General features: G+C 34.8%; 1 protein-coding gene across 26 annotated transcripts in view; it reads right to left on the bottom strand.

Annotated features, from left to right (window-relative positions):
- Window positions 1–22,428, bottom strand: part of FIP1L1 (factor interacting with PAPOLA and CPSF1) — a 76,561-nt gene that overhangs the window by 13,392 nt on the left and 40,741 nt on the right. For 14 of the 26 annotated variants that reach the window (XM_045998347.1, XM_045998335.1, XM_045998346.1 and 11 more), the window contains 5 exons: window positions 21,124–21,217; window positions 18,852–19,008; window positions 6,283–6,309; window positions 4,218–4,272; window positions 2,569–2,624 (listed from right to left, as the gene is read on the bottom strand). In XM_045998347.1, the coding sequence (XP_045854303.1) occupies window positions 2,569–2,624; window positions 4,218–4,272; window positions 6,283–6,309; window positions 18,852–19,008; window positions 21,124–21,217 (389 nt within the window). The remainder of the gene's footprint in view (window positions 1–2,568; window positions 2,625–4,217; window positions 4,273–6,282; window positions 6,310–18,851; window positions 19,009–21,123; window positions 21,218–22,428) is intronic. The other 12 variants (XM_045998350.1, XM_045998339.1, XM_045998349.1 and 9 more) reach the window with 1 other exon arrangement.

Here is a 22,428-nt window from a genome sequence, read left to right on the forward strand (position 1 = left end):
AATATTGTGGAAATTTAAGGTGTGCAACATGTTTACTTGTTCATTTGTAAACAATAATAATAATTATTATAATACAATTGCCATTCTAATGATAGTTAGCACCTCTACCAAGTCATATAATTATCACTTCTTTTTTGTGGTGGGAATAATTAACTTCAATTATTCAAGATACTTTAAAAAAATCATTATATAAGCAGGTGTCATGGTACTTAAAAATTCCTTATATATGGTAGAAATTATAATGACCTAATTTTTTTTTCAGTGTAGAAGAATTATTTTTTATTTAAATTCAATTAATTAACATATAGTGTATTATCAGTTTCAGAGGCACAGGTGATTCCTCAGTCTTCTATAGTAGGCAGTGCTCATTTTATCACATGCCCTTCTTAATGTCCATCATTCCATGGTTTTGTTTGATTAGGATGAAGAAAATTCCTAACTTTCTTCTCATTAATTCTTGCAATATGCTTTATAATTGTTATTACTAAAGAATTCCTTCATTTAAAAAAAATGCTTCTCTCTGAGAGAGCTGGGGTTGGTAAAGAGTGAGCAGAAAACTTAGTGATTAAAATTTGCATATATTAGAGAAAAAAATGCTTAATTAATATTTTTAAAAAATGAGATCTTCCACAAGGAAATTGTATAGGTAATCTCAAAAATGAAGTCTTATTCTTTCTGATAGGGGCTATTTGTTCATGTGTATTCAAACAAATACAGAAGGAATCTCGTGACAAAGCAGAAAATAACAAGTGACATAAAAAAGGTAAAAATAAAATTTTATAATAATTTAACAATGCTTACTTACATAATATAGGCACTTACATATTACATTTTACTGTGCTGAGCACTTTCGGCTCAAACTTTGTTTTACAGAGAGGGAAAATGATTTAGGTTAACTTATCCCAAGTTGCTAGGATAATATAGACCCAGGACACACCTCCAGGTAACGGCAGGGCCTATGCTACACTGCCTCAGAGTGCAGAAAAGGAAGAGAACTTGGAGCTTATAGGAGATGGGGAGGTATAATCACAAAAATAACAGCTAATATTTGGGTGTTTATTAAATGGCAGGTCTAAGGTGTTTTAATGTAGTCTCACTGAACCTCAACTTTATGAGGAAGAATTACGCTACAGAAGACTTATGAAAGTGACATAAATAATGAGAGGGAAAAGCAAGATTCTAACCCAAGGAGCAGGACTTTCTGGAAGCCCAGCAATAATGAATAAATAAACAACCAAATAATAAAAGATTGTTAGTATCATTGAAGTAAGTCAACCGATCACCTTTTTTTTTTTTTTTTTTTTTTTTTTTTTTTTTTTTTTTCAACCGATCACCTTTTGATGTAAATGAATGGCATTATATGTAGTTGGAATAAGGCAGGTCTGAGGGACAGTACCACACCCCAAGAGAGATGCCTAGAAGGAAAATGAGGATATGACTGGTACTTGAGCTGCCACCAAGATTTAGAACTCCTGGTGTGTAAATGCCTTTGGAGTCATTCAGTGTTCTCCATCCCCAGTGGTACTACCTGAATATAAGACACGATCGTTTCTTCCCCTGGATTATTCCAACAGCTTCTTGCTCTCCAATCAAATCAAGCATTTATGCCAGTCCTATCGTCCTACCCACCCTACAAATCCATAATTTCCTCACAGTAAGTCGCCAGAACGGACCTTTTTCAACTGTAAGTCTAGCAATTTCACAGCTCAGCATCGAACTAAATGGCTCCTCACAGCCCTCTGAATAAGGTTGAAAATCTAAATAGCATGGCTCCAACACCCTGCATAGTCTCCTGTGTCATCTCAAAACATTCAGCTCGCAACTCTACACTCCAGTCACACCACATTTCCTTCAGTTCATAAAGCCTACCAGGTTCTCTCTCACCCCTGTGTCTCGGGACATGATCTGAACCTCAAATCACATCATCTACCTCTTCACTCCTTCTGGAGTGGGAGACCCCTCCACTATGCTCCCATGACACTGTCTTCTGCCACCTGGCTATTCCTCACTAGTCTATAAATTTGGTAAGGGCAAACTTCGGTTTAGTTTACAGTATTCCTAAAACCTAGTACAGTGCATAGCATTTTTTTTAAAATGAATGAATGATCAAGAGATCTAACCAGAAAGTGGTAACAGAAGCCCTTAGAATGGATTATGTTGTCAAGAGTGAACAGGAAAGAGGACCTGGCCAAATGACCTACAAACAAAACAAAACAAAACAGCAGGGCAAAAGAGAAGGACAATGTTAGCTGGATGCCATGACTCAAGAAACAAAAAAGATTCTGAACAAAGGCTAAGATAGTTTGCTGACAAATCTTAAATCCTTTTAGGAAAAGGCAAGGTAAAACTATCCTTGCTGTACCATCATTTCTTAATTTTAAGAAGTACAGTTGATAAAAAAAAATTATTCTGTTAAGTAACCTGGAATGTAAGACCTAGTTATTCCATTAGTATTTTTAATTGCTCCGTGAGATAGTATTTTAAATGATGGAAGTATGTTTTCACTGCTTTTAAAAATATTTAAGTACTGGTTCAAATTGAATCTGGGCAAGTAAAAATAATACTTACCATTGCCATATGGAAAAGCACGTGCAGAACGACTATCATAACCAGAGGAATGTCCACTGTTGAAGAAAAATATATTTTTATGTATTGTGAGTAAGTTCTAAATTTTAATAGTTTGGTACAAATGCAAAACATCAAGGCAGAATTATGACTTTTACTTAACCATCATATATATAATGAGAAAATTTAGTTGTGTAATTTTATTTTTTAATAAAAAAAGTCTTTTAACCTCAAAACATATCAAACCTAATACCCACTTGTAAAGAAAAACATAGCTTGCTAGTACTATTTAACGTGAATAATCCAATCAATTCAGCTTGACTCCCAAAATAACAGACACTTTGAGGCTAACAGAGTACTTGAGATTTCACCAAAATTTAGTCTTAAGAGGGAAATTGGAAGGGGAGATGAACCATGAGAGACTATGGACTCTGAAAAACAACCTGAGGGTTTTGAAGGGGCGGGGGGGTGGGAGGTTGGGGAACCAGGTGGTAGGTAACAGAAAGGGCACGTATTGCATGGAGCACTGGGTGTGGTGCAAAACCAATGAATACTGTTATGCTGAAAATAAATAAATTTAAAAAAATGATTTTAATAATTCAGAAATTCAGCCCCACTGACAGGATAAATAATACTTTTTAACATTCTGATTGAGAAAAATATATATGTACAAAGACCTAATAAAATTAAATCCTTATATTCTCACAATTAAGACTGTTCTGAGTTGTATCATTTCCTTTTTGAAAATTCTGCATGGTTTGATCCCATTGATATAATGTTCTCACAACTTTTCTATTAATATAATTTGGATCACTTTCTCAGAAATACATTATTTTCATAAAAGTTTACTTGTTACTTAAAAGGAAACAGTATTGGCTCCCATTTTTTTTTAGTGAATTCCATTTGCCAAGAATTGTGCTGATGTTGTTATATTCACCAGCTGTTTTAATCTTCACAACTTTATTAACCCCATCTGGTAAAAGGAAACCGAGTCTCAAAGAGTAGTTATGAACCTTCTCTAGCAATACAAAGCTAGGGAATTCTGAAGCCAAAATTCGAGCCAAATCTGAGCCAAAGCCCTATGTTGTTAAACACTATACTGCCATCTATGAGGTAAATACTCCTTAGTACAGCATTACAACTAATATAAACCAGAAATGTGGGGTATAAAAAAGAAGGCTACTGCCATGCAGAATGGATCCAAGCTTCCTTTGTGGAAGCTGAGTTACATAGAGCAGGGCCATATGGAATAAGGCACCTTTATTATGGTTCCTGATAATAACTGTCCCTCCTTAATCCTAAAACAGACATTATTATTCATGATTACCAGTCATCTGTTTGGGTATCCCTCAAAAATTACTATAGCCAAGATTTTACCAATCTAGAGGTTTCTTTAATCAGGGTGTCAAATCAAAGCAAGATATTTCAAAATACCGTCATTCGTTTTCTCTATCCTGTTTTGTTACCAAACTGTTAAGTTCAACATCTGATAGAAAAGTAACTACCATAGATCTAGACTCATGACTTAAAAGACAGGTACTACTTAATGTTTACAAAATTAAATCTTTGAAAATACTACCAAGATATGTATTTGACTTTTCTGGCAAAAGTCTACCAATGATAAAAGTTTTACCCTATTCATCCTGATTTACCTTTCTATTGTTGGTATAAGAGATGGAGGAGGAGCGCCTGGTGGAGGAGGAAAACCTGAAACATTCAATCATAGATTAAAAAAAAAGTTAATGGAATGTACTTTTAATGTCAAATGTAAAACAAAGTTGCACTAAATTTCTCGGGGGACATAATGTGCTTCTCTATGTTATAATGGACAGAAAAAAATGGAGCTTAAACTTAATAATAGATTTTTTTTGAGCAATAAAACTTTAAATGAACAGTCTGGTCTAACACACAGAGCACAAACTGGGAATCAGGACACCCGGTCTTATTTTCAGCACCACACACAGCCCATTTTGTGAGTATGAGAAAGTTAATCTCAATGCCTTACCTTATCCATATATAAAACGGTAGTAGTACTGCCAACAGATATGTTATACTTGAAATACTTTTGAAGAAAAGCAAATAAAATAGCATTTACCTCTTTCAAAAAATATTTTGTGTTTTAGATGTATAGAAATTTCCTTACAATATGTAATTATAAATAAAATCTTACCAGTAAATATATAAATGCTTAAGGCTGAGAATATCCCTCATAAAATGTGTTTTAAATCGCACAACCCTAAAGAACTACTTTACAAAGAAGGGCATATAATATAGTTTTCGGATTAGTTTGGAGAAAATAATTTGCACCTTTATATCATGAAGTCTGTATTCTCAATAATTCATAATACCTAAATGAAAGAACACAGAATATGTCTAAAAGGGACCTTACCAGTTTATCTACTCTGCACTTTCAAATTCAGATAGGCAATAAAGCATCCCAACAAAAGACTTTAAGATTCAACTTAAATAACTTAGGATACCAATTCCTTCCCAAGTTTTAACAACCCTCACTATTAGGAAATGAATTAAATTCTGGAATTTAGATCTCTCACACTACAATTCATAGGCTGTACTGAATGAGAACCAGAAGCAATCCATTATCATATTCTCTATCGCCCTCTGCATACTTGAAAACACTTCCACTAGCCTCCTCCTTTAGTATTCTAGGTAAAAATGAATCCCAGCTCTCTAAACCCTTCTCAACGTCCATTTAAATCACTTTTTGGCACTGCTACAAGTTGTTTCAAATTCACCATGCTTATCTTCACTATACCCAATTTCAACATCTGTAACTCCTCTATTAAGCATCTCAGAACTATGAAGTTAAGCAATGACCACCATCCTGTCTTAAAACAGCTTTTCAACCACATTTCCTTTTAAACTAGACACACCAATGGTTCTTTTATGACTTGTCCTGATAAGCCTTTTCAGCCACGTTGATACACAATAAGCGACTCACTATTCCACAACTAAATATGTGTGCTGTCCCATGCTACCTAAACTCCCCTATTTTTCTTTATCGAGGCCATTTTTGAATTCAGACAAACACTTACAAGCATGGTCATCTCTTTATGTGCCTTGGCTCTGGATACTGAATTCAGTAACAAATACACTTGCTATCCTATTTGTATCACACTCTAAAAACACTGAAAAAACATAACACTGAAAAAGTGGGAAAAACCACTGTTGGTCACACATAAACTATTGATCACACCATTACAACAATCAACAATTTCAACACTCTAAGAACAACCATCTGACCAGTTGTCTATCTATCTAATTGTACGGTTCAGAATGTATTTTCTCACAATACTGAGTTTTGCCAGCAGGGTTAAAAAAAAAAAAAAATCAGAAACCATGATAAATGATCTTTCTCTTCTTTTGCAGTTGCTTATCATATAAAAAAATTCACTGGTCTGAAAAAAACTTTTTCATAAAAGTCTTATTTTATATACCATGCTGTTTTCTTGAACAAATTGATACGGTGAGAATTTTCTCAGAATCGCTGTTTCTACAGAAATGGGTAAGACAGGTATAAGAAAACTAAGTATCTTAATCAAAACTGGAATGAAGCAAAGGCAGAGCTGAAAATAGGACCTTGAAACCCCAATAGCCTATTCCATAGTCTAACCATATCGACACTGTCCCTCCTGTAACTCTAAGCTTGAAATTTCATGTTTATTAACAATGATGGAGAAAACATGAAAAAAGTTTTACCTGGAGGTGGTACAGTTATTGGAATACCTAAAAAACAAGTGATGAAATTTAATATAGTAATTGGATTTTATAACCTGTTATGTATTTATGCCATCACCAAAAAAAAAAAAAAAAAAACCTTTGAAAATAAAACCCCTCGCCTCATTTTCCTGGCTTATTCACTCAAAAGAAGCATTCTGTTTTCTTGCAGAGGACCAACAATTCCAGTATAACATCCGACTTCCTGATGAAAACCCAGTCTAACAACTTGGTAACAAGATTTCCCCTACTAGGTGTAATCACAAACAAAGTTAGACGACAGTTGAAAAAGCACACTTGTGCATTTTTAGTGCACAAATATCAAACTCCATGAAATTAACACTAAGTCTGATAATCAACATCTGATCTTATTTAATATTTTAATAGAGAAATTATCAATGGGCTCTTTATACTGAAGGTAATACAAAGTAACTCTGAAGATGATGACTTTTCAATTTAGTAACTAAATTTTGTGGGACGTTCAAATGCTGATTTGGATCATTTTACTATTGTCGACAGGACTAGGGAAAGGCTATTATTTGCTCTGATTTGTGGGAGTAGAAAAGGGGGATATAGCCAATTCATATATATATACACCCCAGGGCACATTAAATGTGGACAATTTATCTATAGGAGTCAGTAAATACTAATTTGAGTGACTCTCATTCATTTGTACACATTATAAACTTTAAGAAATACACTATGTATAAATAACATTCTTAATTTACATTGGTCAAATGTGCCCTTAAATCCTAATGTAAAAGTTATGAGACATACAAATTCTACTTTTTGTTTGGAGAAAAATTACATTTCTAAGTAGGAAAATAAAAAAAATGTTTTTTTCATGAAAAATTTTATACCATAACTTCAATGGAGAATGTTTTTACTAAATCCTATCTTAAAAACTGCATCAAAATTAGTCCAAAAGAGGAGAAAAAAGTCAAATTCATTAATTAAATGCATGGGAAAAAATAATGAAAACAATTACTTTCAAATGTTTTGTCAATGGAAACATCTGCTAATAATTTGGAATTTTTCTGTGCATGTTTTACCAGAATAAGAGGTTTATATAAAAAAATCTTGAGGCAGCCAGTGGCTTTAAAATGGAGAATGAAACACCTGATTTAACCACCCACCCATACAATAAAAGGATATGCTAAACTTACAATACCAACAATACTGAAAACAATATGTAAAAGACATGTAAAGCCATTATTTTTCAAAAATCATTAGACCTCCAAATGTCTACTAACTCAATCTATACTTAATGGCAATTATCCTCCATCCTGAAGTTACCTTGCTGCTTCCTAAATTACTGAACTAAAAGAATCCAGCAAACAATACAAGCTACCAAGCATCCTAGACACCATACCAAATGGGAAAAGTAAGAAAGGCAGAACATATTGAACTTTCTTAATATCTACTATTAACTAATTTTCTTTAAAACAGAAAAAGTCTTTTAGAGCACTGTTTAACTTCACTAGGTGACCTAGTTTTAACATTAAAACATATTTTTGTTTGTTTTTTACATGTATAGTAGTCCCTTCTTAGTCATGCTTTCCACAGTGTCAGTTATCCGCAGTTAACCACATTCTGGAAGCAGGTGATCCTCCTTCTGATGCACTGCCAGAAGGTCATCAGTGGCCTAATGCTATGTATGTCACAGTGCCTATGCCATTCACCTCATTTCATCTCAGGACATAGGCATTTTATCAACTCATGTCATCATAAGAAAGGTGAGCACAGTACAACTGAGATGTTTTCAGAGAGAGAAGGAGAGATCACATTCAAAAAACTTTTATTACAGTATATTGTTATAATTGTTCTATTTTGTTATTATTGTTAATCCCTTATTGTGTCGAATTTATAAATTAAGTTTTATCATAGGTTATGTATGAATAGGGAAAAAACACAGCATATATAAGGTTCAATGCTATCTACCATTTCAGGTACTCACTGGGGGTCCTGGGACATAGACCTTGCAGATAAAGGCAGGGGGAGGGGGGGAACTACAGTATAAGGTAACTATGAAATTCAGCAAACTACTGTATAATCCTAATAAACTACTTAAATGAACCCATGAGCAACATATATCACTCTAACTAAAATTCACTACAGCTTACTAAAATGTGAATTCATGCAAAATAACTAAGAAATTACTAGTTAGGCCTCTCAAAATTTAGTCTTCAAAAACCTCTAAGCTGTCAAATTTTCAGAAAACAAAGATAAAAAGACTTATAACCAAATTATTAAATATGCCCTGAAGGTTGTTAAAATTACAGTCTGCTTTTAATTTTAACCTCACTACAACAGTATTATAGGACAGGTTTTTAAAAAATCAACTGGAAAGAATTCACAAAAAGAAAATTCATGCTATATGTAAAGATGTCATTCTAGTCACTACCTACTCATCACAAAGTTAGCATAAGAACTAAAAAAGGCCCTTCTTGTGAGGGCTGTATTTCATCTTAGATATTTCAGTGCAAATCTTTATTAGTAAATATTAGTAAATCTTGTTCACTGAACAAGAACCACGAAGTTGATGAAACACAACACAAATCAATTCTTCAGTATTATCAGATGTACTTTCAAAATGCAATACCAAAGTTTAGTATGTGATACAGTGTTGGTTCAATGTAATTCTCATACAAAACTCACGATTTAGTATTTGACTTCTGTTAGCAAAAGAAAAAACAACACATGGAAGGAGAAAATTGGTCTCAAAAATTCCTGTCCTCGCTCTCAACACTCCCACCTTTCTGACCAACACACGTGCTGCCTACCCAACAGGCTGAAATTACACGAGGGAAGTACTGTGTTTCACTGTTTCCTTTAGCTGTAAAATGAGTAGGACAAAAATGCTGATTTCCCTGGAAAGCTTTGCATAACAGTAATAAGAGTAAGATTTCTAGTACTGTAGACCAAAGCTTTTGGAAAAGATTCACGTTCTAACAGGACTGGATAGATTACTGGTTTTGAAACTTTAGTACCATCAGAATCACCTGGAGTTGGTTAAAACACAGATTGCTGGGTCCCCTAGAATTTCTGATTCAGTAGGTCTGGAATGGAGCCCCAGAATCTGCATTCCTAACAAGGAGATGCAGATGTTGCTGAGCAGAGACCATACTTTGAGAATCAATAAATCAGATCCTAAACCTCTCTACAGACTGCACTGCTTAATAGCTCAATATTCAATACACATAAATTCCATTTCAAATTTTCATGAAACGAACAAAGCATGTGATACCCTTAAGTAAAATAATTGAGCTATGTGATAGCCTATGCGAACTATCTGGCATCCTCAAAAGAATCAGATTGACTTTTTCCAGTAATGCACACTCTTCAGTGGAAAGCATGTGGTGCTGGTGTTCGGCGGGGGGGGGGGGGGGGGGGGGGCAAAATTCTATTTGGGAACTAAAGGAACTGAAGCAAAAAAAGAGAAAGGCAGCAGCCCTGTGATATTTTTGTTTTTGTTTTAAAGATTTTATTTATTTATTTGACAGACAGAGATTACAAGTAGACAGAGCCCGATGCGGGGCTCGATCCCAGGGGATCATGACCTGAGCGGAAGGCAGAAGCTTTAACCCACTGAGCCACCCAGCGCCCCATACTTTTTGAAAGGTATTTAACTATATTTTTAAAATTTGCACAATATTAATAGAGGCTCTGCAGTCAACAATAAATAAAAATTGTGTATGAACTCTATTTCAGTGCAGCCCATCACTGTTTTTCTAAGGCAGAAAAGAGTTTATATATGCTAGGGTAGCCTCTGACACGGCCTCTAATGACCCCTGGTAGCAGACATTTATGCCTTTTTATACCTTTGGTATTTATACCCTCCCCCTGAGTATGGGCTGGATATAATGACTTATTTCTAGCAAACAAAATCCAGCAAAATGATGGGATGTCACTTCTTTGACTAGACAAAAGACAGTGACTTCTATTTTGCTGGAATCCTCTACAGTTTTTTTGGCATGCATGCTTTCCTGAAGCAAGCTGCCATGTAGGAGAGGAAGTGAATCCTGACTGTAACAAAGAGGTGAATAATCTTGAAAAAGAGTACTTCCTCAGTCAGGCCTTTGAGATGACCATCCCAAAGTCTGTGGCAGACAGAAGCACAGGACCCAGCTAAGCCTTCCCCACATTCCTAACTCACGAAAACTGTTCAATATATCTTGTTTTAAGTCACTACGTTCTGGAGTGATTTGCTACTCTGCAACAACTAACAAATATGTATAATAACTACCTACCATTTCTTTATTAAGTTCAAGTGAAAGAAAACATGGCAGAATTATGCAAATTATGCTTCCAATTTCTCACTGGTAACTTCTAAATTTCATCAGCACTATTATGTCACAAATCTAAGCTTGATCATTTTAATTCTCACTGATTTCTACTTCTAAGTCAAGCCTGTAAGTAAATTCTGCACAAAGAAATTGAGTACATAAAGTCAAGGTTTATAAAAAATCTTTAAATATTACCTTCCACTACATGCTTTTCTGTACATCAATTTTATACACACTTACACACACACACAGTCTAACATCTGCCCTTTAAAAATAACAGCCTATTTTGAGTTTACTGAGAATACTGAGAGGCTACTGGTTTTTAATATTAAAAAAAAAGAGAGAAGATAAGTACAGTTCTTAAAAATTTCAAGGAATTCGGACACCTGGGTGACTCAGTTGGTTAAGCAGCTGCCTTTGGCTCGGGTCGCGATCCCGGGGGTCCTGGGATCAAGTCCCACATCGGGCTCCTTGCTCAGCGGGGAGCCTGCTTCCCCCCCCCCCACCCCGTGCTTGTGCACACGCTCACTCTCTCTCCCCCCCAAACCTTAGAAAAATTTTTTCAAGGAATTCTTTTTTAAAAGTACTTCTGGAAAATATATTTTTGGCAAAAAGCATCAGTTAATAAGCAGATTTGTTGAGTAAGACCAAAAATCTTATAGAACTATAAAAATTAGCTTAAAAAATATTATATTCATAAAGTAACTTCTCAAAATTGTACTTTCTCAAGGGTGCGGATAATATTCATCCAGAATAGGCCAAGTTTCTGCCAAAGCAGCAGTTCTTAAAGTGCTACCTGGAGATTCCAGGCAGTCTCTAAGATCCTTTTAAGGAATATGCAAGGTTAAAACTACTTTCATAAAAATACTAAGATGTTATTTGCTATTTTCATGCTCATTCTCTTCCAAGTGTCCAATAAAGTATTCTAGAGGCTACATGACATGTAAAATCACAGAAGATTTAATGCAGGAACAAAATGGGAGAATCCATTTTTTTTTTCTCTTAAGCCACACAGTTATATATATAAAAAAAAAGTTTGCAAAAGTGTAAAACAAGACCACTCTTTACACTAAATGTTAATGCTAATATGTAATGGGTTTATTATGAGTATTTTTTACATAACATTTTAACTTCACAGTTCTCTTTCTAATACAAAAAATATATGTACTATGCATAAATAAAAGCTCTTTGGGAGACAGTAGTAATTTTTTTTTAGTGTATAAAGTGGTCTCTGACCAAAAAGCTTAAGAGTCACTGTGTTGGAACTAGACTGCTAACAGAAAACTAATCCACAACGTAGGCTTTAGAGGAAATGCAAAAAGACTACAGATGTGAGCTGCCTTTCTCCCTAACCCCATGTGTGTCAATGCTATAACCCCAAGTCATCAAGATATTTAAGGAATGAACACAATTTTTAAGTGCATATAATTCAAAGTACTACATGACTAGTGAGACACTAATGTACTTGGTAATAGTTTTTAGGAATGAATTTAGGAATTCCTTCCAAAATGCAGAATCCCACCCATTTTAAGCTCTAGATAAACAGTTAAACCCTATATCCGCCTTTAAAAGCAGGGATCATTGTTCTCTGTGGTCTGCACTAATTGGACTATAGTATCTCAGTAAGGCAAAGAGCCCTCCTCAACTTAATGGAATCCTGAGCTAGATTCTAACTGTTCTGAAGACTTACGGAACGATAGCCACATGAGCCTTGATTTTTATTAGTATAACAGGAAATGAACTAAAATAAATCTAATCTTCTCTCTTTCAATAAACTCAATTATAAAAAATGAAGATAAAATAGGATGACACTATAAAGGAAATTAACATTTGAAAATCTAAAGGTTTATATTTAGTTTGTACATAGTTTAAAAAATAGTTTACAAACATTAAATTACTTTAACAAACAATTAAGATAAGCCAGAAACAGGACAAATACTGTAATGATTTCACTTACACGAAGTACCTACAATAGGCAAATTCACAGAGAAAGAAAGAACAGAGGCCACGGGAGCTGGGGGATGGGGTAAAGGTTACTGTTTAATAAGTACAATTTCATTATGGATAATGAAAAAGTTTCAGGTATACATCATAGTGATGGTTATACAACTTTGTCAATGTATTTAATGCCAATGAACTGGAGACTTACTGATGGTTAGAATAATTAAGAATTATGTATATTTTACCACATAAAAATGTACCATAAAATCAACTGCACTATAACATGAATCTTTCTAATTTTACAATTCTTCTTCCAATAAACAAATATGTCATAACTGGTTTATTCAGTAAACAGACTTAACACAAATCAGGCAAACAGAAAAATCTCAGCTAACTGGATTAAAAAAAAAAAAATCTGGTTCCTGCTCTTTACAAGCTCCATAAATTTCTCTACCCAGAAATACAGATGCATGCACTTCAACATGAGGGGAAAAGTTAAAAGGAAAAAAACAAACAACTTTTAAAAGACACGTTATTGGGGTGAATATACACAATGCCATGATTCAATTCAAAACAGTTAACAAAACAGGCTTTTGGACAAAACCGCCTGCTAGTTCTGCTATTTTTTAGCTACTGCTTAAACTCGTTTGAGTCCTGGTTTCTCTTCTGTAAATATCAGAATATATCTATTTCAGTTGTTGTTAAGGATCATATTGCATTAATACATGAAATGTGCTCAGAACAGTACCTTCAATAATAAATAAGCATTCAATAATATTAGCTACTATTAGCTATTACAAGTGACCCTTGAACAATAGGCTTTGAACTGCACAGATCCACTTATACATGGATTTTTTTTAAAGATTTTATTTATTCATTTGAGAGAGAGAGAAAGAAAGAAGCAGAGAGAGCATGCAGGGGGAGAGCCAGAGGGAAAGGGAGAGGCAGACTCCCCGCTGAGCCAGGAGCCTGACATGGGCTCCATCCCAAGACCTGGAGACCATGACCTGAGCTGAAGGCAGATGTTTAACCATCTGAGCCACCCAGGCACCCCATATGTTGATTTTTTTTTATAGTAGAGAACTATAAATGCATTTTTTCTTCTTTATGATATTAACATTTTCTTTACTCTGCCTACCTTTATTATAAGAATACAGGCTATAATACACATAACATTAAAAATATGTGTTAACTGACTGTTTGTTATTAGTAAAGCTTCCAGTCAACAATGGGCTATCAGTAATGTAGATTTCTGACCAGGATTGGTGGCCCAAGGGTCAATTAAATTTCTACTATTACTCTACTATTACACTGAAAGCATGAAGCCCCAAACAGGGGTGTAATAGATCATTTCTGTATTTGTCTCATCATATACAGGCCTATAGCCTTGAAAGCATATGAATTTGAAACATATTTTAATGTTTAAATTCTCAAAGGATTTTTTTCCTTTTTCCATTTAGTATTTCTCAAGAAAGCAAAAAGAAAACCCAAGGTTTCTCTAAGAAAAATGGAGTACTTTTTAAGGCAAACTTATAAAAAGACTCAACCACAGCTTTCTTTCATTAGCGGCTTATGATTCTTACAGTGATCTAAATCACACTGACCTCTATAGAATATACTGTAATCACGTGGTTCTGTGGTAAATGGTCACTGAAAATATGGCTTTAATCTCAAGGCCTATAGTCCATGGGTAAGGATCTTTGCAGCCATACTGTTATAGAAAAGCTAAGAACCATTCTGATATGTGTCTGTGTGACTATAACAACTGTCAATCTGAAAGTCTCTCTGGTGTTATGGATACAGATATATGTCACCTCAATCAGCTATCCTATTTAGGGAACATCAAGTATACAAAAGATCTTTGTGATTAGCATTGTTGGGAAACATTGATGGAAATGCAAACCACCTTCTCTCCCAACAGCTCAAAATCTAGTAAAAGTAAGGAGTAATTCAGATAATCTCAATCTCCAGATACTTGGTTATTGTATGAACTGGTATCTCCCTGCCACCAGCAAATATACCACAGTTAGAGACTGCTTTTAAACCAGCATCAAAATTCATTTCAATCCTTTTAAACCAGCATGAAAATTCATTTCAATCCTTAAATGCTGATAGAACAGCATGGAAACTCTAAGAATAAGCATCAAAGGAAATGTGGATAGGTATTTAAAATATGAAAAGCATGTAGTTGAAAATTAACATTACCGGCATACCTCATTTTATTGTACCCTCTTTACTGCGTTCCGTAGTTACTGTGTTTTTAACAAACTGAAGGTTTGTGGTAACGCTATTTCATCAAGTCCACTGGAGTCATTTCCCAGAAGGGTTTGTAATTTCATGTCTTTCGGTCACATTTAAGGTAACTGTCACAGTATTTCAAACTTTTACACTATTTTATTTGTTATGGTGCTTTGTGATCAGTCATCTTTTGACGGTACTACTTAACTGTTTTGGGACACCACAAACTATAATCATATATAAGATGGCAATCAACATACGTTGTTTGTGTTCTGACAGCTTGATTAATCAGCCATTGTCTCATCTCCTTCCTTCTCCAGAGACACAATAACAAAATAAGGCCAGTTAATAACCCTACCCTGGCCTCTAAGTGTTCAAGTGAAAGGAAGAGTCACACATCTCTTTAAATCAAAAGCTAGAAATGACTAAGTTTAGGGAGAAAGGCATGTCAAAAGCAGACTGGCTAAAAGCTAGGCCTCTTGCAACATACAGTCAAATTGTGATACAAAGGAAAAGTTCTTGAAGGATATTAAAAGTGCTACTCCAGTGAACACACAACTGTTAAGAAAGCAAAATAGCCTTACTGTAGATACGGAGAAAGTCTTGAGTGGTCTGGAGAGGAGACCAAACCAGCCACAGTATTTCCTTAAGCCAACGGCTAATCCAGAGCAAGGCCCTTATAACCCTCTTCAATTCTATGAAGGCTGTCAGAGGTGAGTTAGCTGTAGAAAAATAGTGTGAAGCCATCAGAGGCTGGTGCATGAGGTCTGAGGACAGAAGCCATCTCCAGAATACAAAGTGCAGGGTGAAGCAGCACGTGCTGATGGAGAAGCTGCCTCAAGTTCCCCAGAAGACCCAGCTAAGGGAATTCATAAAGGTGGTCACACTGAACAGCAGATTTTCATGCAGACAAATCAGCCTTCTGTTGGAAGGAGATGCCATTGCGGACTTCCACAGCTGGAAAGAAGTCAAGGCCTGGCTTCAAAGTTTCAAAGGAGAGGCTGACTCTCTGGTGAGGGGCTAATGCAGCTGGTGACTTTAAGCTGAAGCAAATGCTCACCATTCTGAAAGTCCTACGGCCCTTAAGAATTAACCTAACTCCACTCTGCCTGTGCTGTAGAAACGGAACAACAAAGCCTGACGACAGCACATCTGCTGAGAACATGGTTTACGGAACATTTCAAGCCCACCATTGAGACCACTGCTCAGAAAAAAGGATTCTTTCCAAATATTACTGCCCATCGACAATGCACCCAGTCACCTAAGAGCTCTCTCTCTCTGTTGAGACATACAATAATAAGATTAATGTTTTCGTGCCTCATAACAAAATATCCATTCTGCAGCCATGGATCAAGGCCTCATTTAGACTTTCAAGTCTTATTACTGAAGAAAAACATTTCATAGGACTACAGCTGCCACAGACAGAGTGATTCCTCTGACAGATCTGGGCAAAGTAAGTTGAAAACCTTCTGGAAAGGATGCATCATCTTCATCATTCGAGATGCCATTAAGAACATTCATGATTCATGGAGAAAGATCCAAATAGCCACATGAACAGGAGTTTAGAAGAAATGGATTCCAAACCTCATGAGGACTTAGGAGTTCCAGACTTCAGCGGAGGAAGTGCAGGTGTGGTGGAAATAACGAGAGAACTAGAATGAGAAGTGGAACCTGGAGACGGACTGCACTGTTGCAGGCTCATGATAAAACTACAACAGATGAGGGGTTACTTCTCATGGGTGAGCAAAAAAAAAGTGGTTTCTTGACATGGAACCTACTCCTGGTAAAGATGCGGTGAAGATTGTTGAAATGGCTAAAGAAGGATTCAGAATATTCCCTAAACTTAGTTGATAAAACAGCAGCAGAGTTTGGGAGGACTGACTTCAATTCGGAAGGAGGGTCTACTGTGAGTAAAATGCTATCAAACAGCGTCACTGCTACAGAGAAACCAACTGTTCATTAAAGGAAGAGTCAATGGATGCGGCAAACTTCACTGTTGTCTTATAAGAAATTGCCACCCCAACCCTCAATAACCACCACCCTGATCAGTCAGCAGTCACCAACATCAAGGTTAAGGCCCTAACATCAGCAAAAAGATTATGACTCACTTAAAGCTCAAATGGTGGTTAGCATTTTTCAGCAACGAAGTTCTTTTTAATTAAGGTATTATTTTTTAGGCAAAATGCTACTGCACACTCAACAAACTACAGAAGAGTATGAACATAACTTTTATATGCACCAAGAAACCAAAATTTCATTTTGATTCTTTTTATTGTGGTGGTGTAGGACTGTAAGATCTCCGAGGTAAGCCTGTAAATAAATAACTTAAAAAAAAAAATAAGGAGTGTTACTCTACAGTATAATGCCATATATAATCTGAACATTATTAAAAGATATTATCCTTATAAACAGAAGTTACATGGCAAAGAAATGGAGTAGTCTTGTCATTTTGGAAAAAAGCGTGCTTCCAGATAATGCCAGCACCTATAAGCAATATCCTATAGAGCGTCTAAATATTTTTATACCAAAAATGTCTTTATTTTTTCATCATTTTTCATACGCTCTCTCACTCATATCACTTACTCTCTCATAACAGTGCTGCCTATACAAACTGCTAGCAATCTGGAGATATACTACGTTAGCTAGTAATAAAAAAAATTATTTTAAATCACCTTTAATACCTACTAAAGTTAAAATAAGATTACCAAGCAATCCAGCATAACACTATTATCGAATCCACTGATTATCTTTTAGTGTCATTAGATCAAATATGTTCAGAATTAACTATTTCTACATTTTATCATGTTCAGTAGACAAAGGACTAGTTTATGAATCACTAAGTTTGTATTCCATATCCTTTTCCTTTGGTTAGTTCTCATCGTATGGAAGACCCAAGAATCATGGGTCCAATTACAACTTCTGAAATGGTTTATGCTCCAGAATAATAAACTCGTTAAATTTTAGAAATAAAGTTGTCTGGAGTAAGCATCTCCAACTTATTCAGTCTTCTCTTTCTTCTGTTTCTGAGACAACACAGTCTCTAAAACCAGCCGTCTTTCATAATAATTCTTATCCATTTTGAAGATAAAATTGACAATGGAAGAGAATCAAAGGTGCTGTGGCTGTGGGGCCAATGCAACAGTTGACAGTTAGAGACCAAGGATGAAGACTAGAGGGAGATTACTCAGACCTCTTATTTGCCTAGGTACTCTGATCATAACTGGCCCCTTAAAACAAGCATGGCTCTCTCAAAATGACTATGTGGACATGGCTCTGCAGTATGAACTGATTTTACTAAAAGAAAGCAAATTTTAGCATTTCTCACATGTGTAGTTATAATTAGAAGCAGGATAGTTTTTATCATTTACTATTGGCATTATCTACAGGAGGAAAGTAGTTACTATCTCAATCAGTCTTGTTAGTTTCATTAAAAACTGGTTAAGGAGAATAAATACTGGAAGCTTATTGGGAATAAAGTAACAAAGGCCACTGGATATAAGGTTGAAAATATAAAATTTAGGGTTTACTTGTGAATTTTTCTAGTGCCACCAATAAAATAATAAATAATCAAAAGTAGCTCAAAATACGATGGAAATTTAATTTTCTATCTTGTTTAAAAACAGTAAGTACCAGGTACCTGGCACCCAGAAGCAGTCTCCTAAAAGGAAATCAGTATACAAAGATGACCAGACTGAGATTTTCACTTCACAAGATATATTTTTTTAAACCTACTCCAATTCTAACTAAAACTTTTTTCAAAACAAGTTAACATGGTTTATAATTCAATATGGATTTATACATAAAATTAGCAACTTTAGTGATCACAATCATACTCTTAGATCACAATTTCAGTATCTATCCATTCTTCTCTATTTTAGTATATTCTCTTTGCTATGCTGAAATAGCACATATAGATCTGTTTCACTGTGAATCTACTGAAGATTTAACATAGTGAATTTCCTATCAAATTTAATGCAGTATAATCAATAAAGGTTTTTCATATATTTTAATTGTTAGAATTAAAAATAAAAGAAACACTCATGATATTTTTTTTCCCCAAAATCAGATGACTTATTTACTATTTACCTGGTGGTGGAATCAGAGGTGGAGCAGTGCTGACAGTTGGAGGAGGTGGAAGAAATGGAGGAGGTGGAAGGTGGGTGGGAGGAGCTCCTGGGGGGAAAAATGGAGGTGGTTTGCTAAAATTGTTGTCTACTTCAGTAGCAGATCTTTCAGAAAGGACCTAAAATTAAACATAGTTAATTCAAAAAGTGAATAAGTGTTCTTATCTAAGATTAAAAACTCAGTAAATTCATTTTATTTAATTTAAGAAATAAAGTAAAAAGTTTTATTCATATACACATATTTTGGGGAGGCAGAAGTAATTTTTTCCATGTGTGTGTATATACAGATGTATCACATCTTTTTAAAATGTCCATATACAAAGCCTAGAAAAAAAAATGACTGAATCATTACCCAAAAGAACTAAAAACATTCTAAACAAGAGTACTTCTAAATTAACCACTTTATAAATATAATATAATGAGTATTACCTTTGTTACCCAACCAAGCTACGGTACTCAAATTAAGGCACTGTAATCATTAGTCACAAATACCAGCATTAGGAAATAAACATGGATGCAGAAATAAATATCCACTGTACTAGGGCTTCTTTTCATCAGGTTGCATGCATTGACAGGGTGCAAGTAAACAGGCAGCCAGATATATAAATAACTTTTTCATGTGAATCTTGTAACTTTAAGAACAAGAGTTTATACTTGAAAAGTACATGTGTTTACAAAATACTGATCTGTATAAACAGGTAAGGGGCAGGCAGCAAATCTACAGGAGTGATACATAGAAATCTGGATTTTTAAGGCTCCCTGAGGGATTCTGATGTGCAAACACATTTGGGAAACAGCAGAAATAGGCAACATAATGTTGTGCATTTAATTTATACTTCTAAAATCTTTGCGGGCTAAAGGTTATCATTTAAACATACAATCCCTTTTTTCATTAACTTTTCCTGCATTTATTTTACTTATTTTCTTAAAATATTTTATTTATTTGGGGTGCCTGGGTGGCTCAGTGGGTTAAGCTGCTGCCTTCGGCTCAGGTCATGATCTCAGGGTCCTGGGATCGAGTCCCGCATCGGGCTCTCTGCTCGGTGGCGAGCCTGCTTCCCTCTCCCTCTCTCTGCCTGCCTCTCTGTCTACTTGTGGTCTCTCTCTGTCAAATAAATAAATAAAAAAAAAATCTTAAAAAAAAAAAGTAAAAAAAAAACAATATATATTTTATTTATTTATCTGACAGAGAGAGAGATCACAAGTAGGCAGAGAGGCAGGCAGAGAGAGAGGAGGAAGCAGGCTCTCCATGGAGCAGAGCCTGATCTGGGGCTTGATCCCAGGACCCTGAGATCATGACCTGAGCCAAAGGCAGAGGCTTTAACCCACTGAGCCATCCAGGTGCCCCAACTTTTCCTGCATTTAAACATAGTAATTTCTGTAATGCTTATGCTGATAAGCTATTTTTCAAAGTAGGGAAGAGAATTATTTTAAGAAATCACGGCATTTTAATGGTGGGGGAAAGAAAAGAGAACTATCTTCCAGTTTAGAAATGTTTACTCTTAAACATGCTAATAAGAAAAGAAGATGAATTTACTAAAAGTAATGAGAATCAAGACACTTTGAAATTTTTTTAAGGTACTCAGGAAAAGGTAATAATAAAAAACAGTAATGATCAAACTGACAGCTGAAAGTCTCAGTCACTAAAATTCTAAGTTGAATCCAAGTTACTAGTATCGCCTTCATTCCTTCCCTTGAAAACAAAGGAAATCTACTTCCCCCCCAAAATTACATGTTAAGCTACGGTATATCCATATAATGAAACTATCATGAAGGAGTTTTCAATATTTTTAAGAATATGGACAATGCAAATGATAATTTTTAAAAAAGATACACAAAATATAATCAAAGTATATCCTAATCTTGTTTGGTGACAAGGAAGAGAAGTACCAGTGTGTTAAAAGTGGTTATCTTTATATGCTAGAATTATGGGTGGTTTTACTGTCTTCTTTACACTTTTCCCATATTTTCCCTTTTTTTTAGTCCAATTAACCTACATATTGTGTTTACAGCAAAGGAAAAGAAATCTTACCAAAAAAGATCCAAAGGCAATAAATTCTAATTGGAACAGCCTTTATAATAAAAGGGTAATTAGCTCTGCATTTTAAATCTCTTGGCAGTACCTAAAATACTGAACACATAGCATAGCACTAGAATTGTATACGGAATAAATTAAATTAGAATATGGATCTAATCCTTCAGTTTAAAAATTAATAATTTTTAAAATACAAAACCTGTATGTTGCTGTTCTCATTTGCCCGTCGCCTTCCTTCAACTCGGCTAATTGTTATAGTCTGACCAATAACATCAATTGCCCCAGGTAATCTCCTGTAACACAGAAATTAAATCAATTCAGTTTCACCTAATTAGATGTTTGAAAAATAACATAAATATTAGGTGAGAAATGAAATTTAACACCGTTTGCAATGTACTTTAAAATAAAACCAGATCACAACACACACTTAAAAAAAAAATACTTCACTAAAGTTAGATCTCATTACCTTGTACTGTCATAAAAACTAAGCTTTATTAATAAGCTGGAACCAATGTACCCAAAGATGATAATGTTGAAGTATTTTTATAGGTTTTCTTTTAAATTTACTATTTTTTAATAGTCTCCAACTAAATTTATCTTTGTGAAATTGTATCAGGTAGCAAATGCATAGCAAATGGAAATAAAATGTTTTAGCTGCTATAATTATAAAACATACTGTAGTTCTAGTACAGAAACTCCCTCCTAAAATTCCCCAAAAGACCTGAAAAGAAATAATGCTCATTTTGATACACTGTATTTTCTTAGTGATTTATTCCAAGCATTAGAAAACATAAAAGGGATCCAATATTCCATTTCTGATAACTTGCCTTTAAATAGAAAATTTTAAATATTTAAATGCCTGCCCCACTCCAATTGTATTTATAATCAATTAAAGTTTAAGTATATGAGTAGATGGAAAAATACTCTATCACAAAATAATGCTGCAAATTTCATTAGGAATGGCTAGTAAGTTAAATTTTTAAAAATACTGTTAAAAGTCAGTAGTTAAGGATTTTATTAAAGTATATATGCTTAACAAGATACAGAAGTCACTTGAAGGAAGAAGCAATGAAAAATGGATGCAAATTAGATGAATTTCTCTTCATTTCTGTTTTAGTTCTGAACAGTTCTGCCTTTAAAAACTTTAAACCAAAGTACCATGGATCCTTCCATAGTCACCACAGATAGGTTCCTAAAACAACTAGTAACAGTGACTATTTGTAGAATGTCTACACATTATACCTAAACCTCACAATAAGCCTTCACTTAACAAATAACTGTACACTTGTCAGAGATGTTAAAGCTAGGGCTCACAGTGATGTCACTGACATCAGTAATAATTAAATGGCAAAACTAACTTTCAAATCTTAAGTCTTTCTGATTCCAAAGCCTTCCCTTGAGCTACGCTCCCTCCTTGCAAGATAACTGGCTTTTGAGACATTTTAGACTTCTGAAAATCAAGGACTGGTGGAAGTTTGCCTCAAGTGAACCTCAAAAAGCCTCA

The sequence above is a fragment of the Meles meles genome, chromosome 2 (genome assembly GCF_922984935.1).
Source record: "Meles meles chromosome 2, mMelMel3.1 paternal haplotype, whole genome shotgun sequence".
Lineage (NCBI taxonomy): Eukaryota > Metazoa > Chordata > Mammalia > Carnivora > Mustelidae > Meles > Meles meles.